This window comes from Gekko japonicus, unplaced genomic scaffold, assembly GCF_001447785.1.
Source record: "Gekko japonicus isolate JY-2015 unplaced genomic scaffold, Gekko_japonicus_V1.1 scaffold4187, whole genome shotgun sequence".
Taxonomy (NCBI): Eukaryota; Metazoa; Chordata; class Lepidosauria; order Squamata; family Gekkonidae; genus Gekko; species Gekko japonicus.
Genome location: NW_015173812.1, coordinates 57,503 through 67,083, shown reverse-complemented (window position 1 = coordinate 67,083; position 9,581 = coordinate 57,503). Strand labels below are relative to the sequence as shown.

Genomic DNA, 9,581 nt, shown 5'->3' with positions numbered 1-9,581 from the left:
CCAACCTCATGGAGCTCATTCCATTTTCACACGACACCAATCCTGCTACAATTAATTGTGACTCTCACTGAAAGCAATGTGACTAAATTTAATCATTACTCATTTCTTGCACTGGTTTCAAAGCAAGAACCCTACAAAGAGCTTACTTTCTAACAAAAAAACACAGGCTTGGGATCAATGTTCCCTCTAAGCTGTGGAGTCTTGTGAGCAGAAATTCTGCTTTGTGAGCTGCTGGCATTAAAGTTGTGAGCAAGCGATTTGGCCACTGCATAAATTAGTTTGCTCTGGAGCCATCCTCCTGAGCTAAGACAAAAATGTGTGAGCCGGAGGCTAAAAAACTGTGAGCTAGCTCACACTAACTCAGCTTAGAGGGAACACTGCTTGGGATGTGTATCACAATTTTAGTTGAACCAAACCAAAGTGTTCAGTGCCAGGATGCAAGGCTGGCTTTTCACATACAGTTACATGAAAGCAAATTCTGTTGGAATCACTGGATTTACCCTCACATAAGCGTGCAGTCATATGCACACAAGGAAGCCCTGTTGAAGTATGTGATACTTCTGACCACACATGAGAAGCACTGGGCCAAACACATGGTTTTTATGTTTGTTTCTTAGAAGAACTACAACATCTTTTTCATTTGGGCAAGCATGTAATGGACAGCAGCAAAAGAGAGAGAGAGATCCTTTTGACATATCTGTGTTCAAGGCAATCAATACTATTTTGTGATCCAATTCTGACAGTGAGCAAGCTTTCTAAGATGGTGTCATGAATGTATGATGTTATTTGGGAACTGCATTTTTATTTAAACTGCTCAGTGCACATAGTGCCACATTTCCATCACAGGGAGTTCGTGGAGTTGATTGCCTGTATGTGACAAACTCCCACATAACGGGATGGATACACTCATCCCCCAAGAAGGGGATAGGTGGGTAGGTGGCCAGGGTAGGTGGCCAGCCTCCAGAGAGAGGGGCTCAGAGCCACTGAAACGAAAAGAAGGCTTCATGCTTTGTTCAGTTGAGTGGTAGGATAGGGGTAGGCTTCACCCCAGCATTAGTTTTTCCGCCAAATTGACACCCCCCCACACACACTGGATTCCTAAGCCTTTTAAACAGCTATACAACAGGCAGAAATTCTAGAAGTCTAGCATTGCCTGGCACAAAAATACATGAAGCAAATGTCTATGGCAGAAGAGTGGTGCCAGAAAAAGGTGGCAAACACTCAAAAGGATACCTTTAACTTCAGAAATGGATGGGGAGTGTCATTTTTTTTAAATGTCAATTATACTGTCACTTTAAAAAGTAGTCTGAAATTAATTCTGAATTTAATACATAAATTACTTTCCATTTAATATAATATAAAACTAACATTTTGCCTAATGATTACTACCCTTGCTTCTGAAAAGTCCTAGACAAAGGTAGGTGTGCTGGCCCTGGCATTGTAGTCCTTGATTTCTGTTGTGATCTTGCTAATTTATCTTTGCTTGTGAATCAAGAGACAAATAGAAATCTGCTAATTTTACAGGTTCCCCTCTGGTCTCTTATACACATTATTAAAAAAAATAATGGTTTAGTGCAAAAGGAATGCAGATTTTGGATTACATTCCAAGAAAACATAGAGGATTTATTTAGTCAATACAGAGGAAATGAGAAGTCAGAAGAGCACCTGAGGCTGAATTTATTTAAAGTAATTCATCCTCAGTTCAAAGTGTTGCTCTGTGTCTCGACAAGGCCAATTAACACATCCAACGGAATCAAGTGGCATAGCTTTTCCTGGGCTGTATCACTACATGTTTGAATTCTGCCCCACGAGACTGAATAAGGGTCCCCAGGCCCATTGTGCTTAGGAAGAGTTATGAAGCCACAACGGTACTCAAAGATGCCAGGAAGTCCGTCTAACGTGGTCCTCCTTTCGCCCGCAGCATGCTCCCCCGGGGGCTGGAGGAAGCGCTCCCCGCCGGCCTGCCCCCCGTGCAAGGCGTGCTGCTGCTGCTGCTCTCTCTGCTGGCCGCTTTCCACGTGGCGAAGCTTCTGGTGCAGGAGCGGCTACGCCGCAGGAGACTGGAGCCGCCGGGGCCTTTCCCGTGGCCCCTGCTGGGCAACGCGGCTCAGCTGGGCAGCGCCCCGCACCTGGCCTTCGGGCGCCTGGCAGCCACCTACGGCGACGTCTTCCAGCTGCGTCTGGGCCGCTGGCCCGTGGTGGTCTTGAGCGGCGAGCGCGCCATCCGCGAGGCCCTCATCCGCCAGGGCGCCGCCTTCGCCGGCCGGCCGCGCTTCCCCTCCTTCCAGCTCGTGTCCGGCGGGCGCAGTTTGGCCTTCGGCGGCTACTCCGACCTCTGGAAGCTGCAGCGGCGCTTGGCGCACTCGACGGTGCGGGCGTTCTCCGCGCGCCGCCTGCTGGAGCGGCCCCTGCTGGCCGAGGCGCGCGCGGTGGTGCGGCTCCTGGTGCGCGCCTCCGCCGGTGGCGCCTTCGTGGACCCGTCGCGGAGCCTGGTGGTGGCCGTGGCCAACGTCATGAGCGCCCTCTGCTTCGGCCGCCGCTACAGCCACGCCGACGCCGAATTCCGCCGCCTGGTGGGCCGGAACGAGCAGTTCGGGCGCGCGGTGGGGGCGGGCAGCCTGGTCGACGCGCTGCCCTGGCTGCAGCGCTTCCCCAACCCGGTCCGCTCCGCCTATAGCGCCTTCCGCGCCCTGAACCACGAGTTCTACAGCTTCGTGCGCCACAAGTTCGTGGAGCACCAGAGTAGCCTCCGGCCGGGCGACGCCCTCCGCGACCTCATGGACGCCTTCATCCGCCTCCAGCAGGAGCAGCCCCGTCTGCAGGTGGAGCACGTGCCGGCCACCGTCACCGACATCTTCGGCGCCAGCCAGGACACGCTCTCCACCGCCCTGCAGTGGCTCCTGATCTTCCTCGTCAGGTGAGCTGATTGGCTGGCTCCGCTGGGAGCGGGAGGCCTTCGAGCAGCGCTGGGTTGGGCGTGGAGCCTTCCGCTATCTTAAAGAATAACGCATTCGTTGTGAGATAACTTGAAGGTTATTATACCACAATGAGTTCCTTAGTTTTTAAAGTGATCCAGGGTATTTGGGCTTGCAGCAGACTTAACACCCCCACCCCCGTTGAAGACTGTTGGCACCCGCAAGCAAGATTCTGGAGAGCTGGGGTTAGAGATGTAACGTTCACAGGGATTTTCAAATCTGATTAGTATTTCCCTCACTCCCTGTGTCATTTTCCAGATATAATTACGGAAACTGCTATTACCTTCTCTGGAGGGGAAACAGGCCGGTAGACTGTTGCATCTTGCTTGACTAATAGCTATTGAGAGAGCCAATTTCTAATGGGAATGGCATGGGGGAACGGTTAAAAAACCTGTCAGTACTGCAGTCCAATCAAATTTTGGTCCTCCTATAACTGCCTGTTACAGGAGAGAAGGCAGAATGGTATAGCCAGATCTCGAAAGCTAAGCAGGGTCAGTACTTGGAAGGGAAACCAGCAAGAAAGACTGAACAAGCCAGTAGCCGGACAATGTTATGGGGGGGGGGATGAGTACAGTGGGGGTGAGCACATCATTATTTATTTACTTTATTATGAATGAGCTATGATGTAGTGCAAAGAAGAATGTTAAGCTATAATCCATTTTTAAAACCAAATATCGCCTTCCTTTATTTACACATGATAAACAGTCTTGTAAATGCATGAAGATCCCCACCCCCATGTTGCCCCCCTTCCATTTTTCTGGGATGCAGTGGGCCAAATGGGAATCACCCCCACCAAGTGTCCGTTTCTCCCTCTGAACATGAAATGAGGTTTTGCTAACAGAGATCACAGAAGAAGGTGAAATTTTTAGATGGATGGCCCCTTTGATTCACAACACCATTTTCCGTTGAACTCACACCCAAATGCCCCAAATCCTGCTCTGGTTTGGCTCCACATAACACTCTGTAAGGACTTAAGGATCGCTATAAGCTCTCAATCTGGAATGCAGTAGGGTTGCCAACCTTCTGGGGTTCCTGTATATCTCCCAAAATTACAAGTGATCACCAAACAAGATGTGGTACAAAGATTATTCTCCCCAAAGAGAAGGAAGTCTGATCCAAGGATACAGTCCTGTTTATGCTTAAGTTCTGTTTAGCTGAACAAAGTTTGAGTCCAGTGGAACATAAAACCGGTGCTTTTATTGAGTTAGATCACAAATGTTAATTTGGATACTTCTGATACTTCTGATAAAATGAAGCTCTTTTGTGGAATAAAATGATGAAGCCACCTCCTTGCTACACAGAATGTCTTGTAATCTGGACACTGTTGTTTTTCTTCCTTGGTTGCTTTCCCTCCTTTTGTGATGTGACGTGCAGAGAGTAATAACAGTGTTTCTTCCAGCAATCTTGTCAAAGCCTGATCCAGCCAGCCTTTTCTTATATTGCTGCTGTCTCCTAAGTGAATGCACTGATTTAAACAAGCTATTAGAACTAGCCGTGCAGAACATTTTGTGACTGTAGCAAAACCAAAGCAGAGCAAAACTTAGAAATCCCCCCTCCAAGAATCCAGGTTGGATCCTCTCCTGCAATGCAAACAACGCAAGGCTTGAAGTCTACTCCCAAGAACAAATTGGCTTATTATGATGATGTGTAGGTGTTAAAAATGAGCCGTGCTGGTTATTAATTATTTGTTTATGGTAGCCTCAAAATATAGGGGTGCAATGGGAACAGGAGTGGTTGTTAATGAATAACTAACACAGAGTTCTGGGAAAACTGCCAAATCTGAAAGTTTAAGGGGAAAACCACTTGTTTATTCTGCAGAGGTGAAATATTGCATTAGAGAAAAGAAGGCCAAGGAGTCAATACTTTTCTGCCAAGTTCTTATCAGAGAAAGGATTGCCACAGGGTAGCCTCTGCTTTCAAAACAAGGTGTTGAATGGTCTTCTTCTTATACTTCTGTGTTTATTATAAATCCACGACAGGGAATAAAAAAGAAAACTTCCATTGTCGAGGCTTGGCCTGCAGTCCTATAGTGGGGTTTAAGCAGCCTTTACACAGGATCCTTCCTTCCGGCCCAGGCATTTGGAGCAGTCGTTGTGTATGTAAAGACATCTTTGGTATTCACCTATAGCTCGAGATGTTGGGGCAGGAACAGCTTTAAGGAATAAGGAAGCAGTACAGTATCTTTTTCTTGCTTATCTTTAGTCGTTTCATTTTTCTTTGGCCATTTTGTAAGATGTAAGAGGAGGAGGGAGGAGAAGAAACACCCTTCGGGCTCATCTCATTAACCACTTCCTCAAAAGCAGGCAAACACTGAAGTTCACGGAGATAATTTCTAGGGTGTATATAATATGTTTGCTCTATTCATGGCAGTGTTAGTTGCTTGATTTCCATTTGCTGTATAAAAGCTGGGGAAGAGTACAAATCCACATGTTCAATTAGTGGTGGGGAGGGAAATCCTGGGGTCAAAAACAAGAAAAAGACAAACATGTGAAGCTTGTTACTTATAGTTAAGGAGGATAAAAAATTAAACAACTATGGTTTAGATCATGTGTTTTCAGAGGATTGTTGAGCCAAGGAAAGCACTGCCATTGCTGGAATGGACCTGCAGGGTCCATCTATACATGTATACTGCACTTCTTGACATAACAATTTCAGACTTAGACTAGGTGTCATGGATTTGAATCCAGTCTACCTTCACCAGGGGATCCCCATAAGATATGATGGCGTCTAGTTTCCCCCCCTCCCCTCAGAGCACACACAGAGGGAATGGTAGACCAGTGTGTACCTCCCATGTTCCTATCCATTCAATCAAAGAATGCAAGTTTGGAGGGCTTATTCCTTGATCGAATGGAGGCAGAAAGACTGAACAGTGGGATGTGCACAGTTCTTTATTATGGCATGGTGTATTGATTGCCAGAGTGCATGCACCAAGGGGAGATGGGGATTCTGTTACATATGAATTACATGAAGCTGCTTTATACTCTGTCCAGCCTTTGGTCCATCGAAGTCAGTCTTTTCTACTCAGGCTGGCAGCTGCTCTCCAGGGTGCTAAGTAGAGGTCTTTCACATCACCTGTAAGTTGATCCTTGAACTAGAGATGCCAGGGATTAAACATAACGGTACATTGGACCTACCTGAAGGTTCTTTCTCTTCAGTGGGGGAGAAGTAATCCACATCCCACCCATATTGGATACCAGAAATAGACCAGGGTGGCAAAAATATGCACTGCAACAGCACAACTTACAAATATTGTGAACTGAAACAAATATGTGAGATGCAAATAATTCACGGACAGGGCTTGGACATAACTGGAGAGGTCAGCCTAGGCCACTCCAGTAGGAGCCACACAACAAAATAAATTTGCATAGCCTATCGAGCGAGCAGAGGCGTGACCTAACCAGTTGCTGGATGACTTCTCCCCCACTGAAGAGAAAGAACCTTCAGGTAGGTCCAATGTACCGATCTTCTGCATGCCAAGCTGATGCTCTGCCACTAAGCCATGGCCCCCTCTAGTGCAGAATCCTCCGTGGATGAATGCAATATGCATAGTGGACTCAGACCCATAGTGGTGGACCAGTTCAAGCAACAGCTATGAATAATGTGTGGTGTACGCCAGTATGGTGTAGTAGTGTAGTTGGACTAGTATCTGGGAGACCCAGGTTCAAATCTCCGCTCATGCCATGGAAGCTTGCTGGCTGACTTTGGGGTAGTCACACTCTCTCAGCCTCACCTATCTCGCAGGGTTATAGTGAGGATAAAACAGAGAGGAGAATGATGTAAACCACTCTGAGTCCCCATTGGGGATAAAGGCATGGTATAAATGAATTAAATCAAGTATTGCTTTTTACATATAAACTTCAGTCTAGAGAAATAAACTCCTCCCACATACAGAAACCATTTTGATTTCTACCCCCAAGAAGACATGAGTGAGCCGCTTCTGGATCTCAGGGCATGGGGTTCCCAGCACTGTTTTCTTTGCAGTACAAATGCAGGGACATGGGGGCAGTTGCAGGAGAGAAGTGGAGAGTGGGATGAAGGGGGACTTAATCCTTCCATACCTGCCAATCTCCTCATGCAAATATCATCACTCCCTTGGCCATCTCTAATTATTTTTCCCTGAATGGCTCCAGAACCAGAAGAATGCCCATGGAGGTGGGGGTGCGAAATTGTCCTGGGAAGGCACATTTCTGGGCAGAGTTGGCAGGTACGGAAGGGGTTAGCAATCGTTTGCAGGTTGGTCCTCAGATACACACATTCCACGCATGTGCATTCATACTGTCTTGACCAGTGTGGCTTTGAGACACAGGTCTTCCCAGATAATGCTTAGTTCTGCCTTCAGAGGAATTGTGGCAGAGTGTCCATTGTATTGCTCTTTGGGAAAATGCTGAAAAAAGGACAGAGAACTTGATTCATCCTCATGAGCTGTGCATACAGAAAGAAACTGCAGAGGGTATCACACTGGACCCTCGGAGGACCTGTTTCTAATGACTGTGTGTTTGCTGACTGTGTGCCAGAACCCTGGGAAAAATGGAACTGCTGGATCCTTCTGTGGGTGAATCACACTGGTATTCCATTCATTGTAGCATATAGACATGTTGTATTGACTTTTTACAGGGCAGGGCTGTGATTACATTGCCATTTAAAATACAGATTAGTACTGGCACGTCATGAAAAGGTGCTTCATGAGCACCATGTGGTTTCTGTCAATGTGTGTCTCTTTTATGGCCCTGTACGAGCCAAAATAGACGTTATGGCAGCATGGCTACCCTTTTACAATTAACATTCAGTTACAGACAAACACTATTTGGTTACATCTGATCACTCATTATTCAGTTCTCAGAAACAGGAAGTCACATGCAGGCCCAGGAGCAGTCACACAGTTACAAAGGATAAGGCACACACACACGGGTTGTATAACTTGTGTTGGGCTAGGGAGATCTGAACTCAAATCCCTACCCCATTTTGAAGCTCACTTGGTGCACTCAAGTCAGTTGTTCTTGTTTAGCCTAACCTACCTTCCAAGGTTTTTGTGAGGATAAAATGTAAGAGGTAAGAATTATGTAGGCCACCTTGAACTCCTTAGAGAAAGGATAAAATGAAAAAATGTAATAGCTAGATATATATCTTGCTTATTTGTATCTTACCTTTTTTTTTTTTGCAAGGTATCCTGATGTGCAGTCTAAACTGCAAGAAGAAATAGACAAAGTGGTTGGCAGGGGCCGTTTGCCATGTGCTGAGGACCAGCCTCATTTGCCTTACGTCATGGCGTTCCTTTACGAATCCATGCGTTTCAGCAGCTTTGTGCCAGTTACCATTCCACACTCCACCACAGTAGACACCACCTTGATGGGCTACCATATCCCCAAAAACACAGTGGTCTTCGTCAATCAGTGGTCAGTGAATCATGACCCAGTGAAATGGCCTGCACCAGAAGATTTTGATCCACCAAGGTTCCTGGATGAGAATGGATCCCTTAACAAAGACCTCACTAGCAGTGTGATGATTTTTTCTGTGGGCAAACGTAGGTGCATTGGAGAAGAGTTATCCAAAGTGCAGCTCTTTCTTTTCATTGCCATATTGGTGCATCAGTGCCATTTCACTGCCAATCCAAAGGAAGACTCTCCAATGGATTTCACCTATGGCTTGACTATTAAACCTAAGCCATTTACGGTCAATGTTGTACTTCGGGAAACTATGGATTTGCTGGATAATGCTGTACAGTGACTGCAGGCAGAAAAAGACCATGAAAATGGCCTGCCAAATATTAAGCTCTGAAGTTTTAACTCCATCTTTATTTTTGAGTAAGGATTTTGTTCCATCCGTTCTCTTTATATTTAAGTGAAATGCATTGACGTAACATGTATTCTAGCATGATATGAAGTAAAACAATACATAATTTTTTTAAAAAATCTAAATTTAGTCTGTCGGTTTATGTATTCATTAACATTAACAAGTCAGAAACATCAAATACATTCTCTAAAGGAAATGTTTACATTTTTATCTGCTTTTGTAGGTTCTGCTTCTCATAGTAGAAAATGTGGTTTAACATCACCTCTACCTGCATAGTACAAAAGTCCTGTTTTGGGACTGTGACTGTGAATGATAATTGTATTCTGGTGCCTTTAGTCATCAAATCTATCCCCATTAGAATTACAAATAATTATTTTGAAAAGAATTTTTTAAAAAATGTCTCATTCTAAAATGTAGTACCCTTTTCTTTATACAAGCAATCATTATGCATTGCATGTCTGTTGTGTATCTTGATTCATTTAAATGTGTGCATATGTTGTCTGCTGTTGCTCTCAAATACCTGAGAGACCATAATATTTTAATTCAATATTCAATTTTTTAAATCTGCAGTGGACTGAACTAGCTACTGTTGGTTGAGAGCTCTGTCAGTGTCACCCATTGATACTTCCCGATTAAGATTGGTTTTTTATTAATTCATCAGTTAAGGTTGGTTCAGTTATACTAAGAAATTAAAAGTACATGTAAATAATACTAATGGAACCAGCTAAGGAGTGGGGTGGCAAAATGCCACTCTGTGTGTTGGTTATAGACACATCTGCAGTTACTCAAAATGGAGAATACTATCCTCCACTCTTT

At 45.3% G+C, this 9,581-nt stretch overlaps 1 protein-coding gene across 1 annotated transcript; it reads left to right on the top strand.

Moving 5' to 3' along the window:
• The first annotated feature begins 1,922 nt into the window (after positions 1–1,922).
• On the top strand, positions 1,923–8,756 carry LOC107120817 (cytochrome P450 1B1). Its single transcript, XM_015423588.1, has 2 exons — positions 1,923–2,917; positions 8,138–8,756. Exons 1-2 carry the CDS (start codon positions 1,923–1,925, stop codon positions 8,697–8,699), a joined length of 1,557 nt encoding a protein of 518 aa, XP_015279074.1. The 3' UTR covers positions 8,700–8,756.
• The last annotated feature ends 825 nt before the right edge of the window (positions 8,757–9,581 follow it).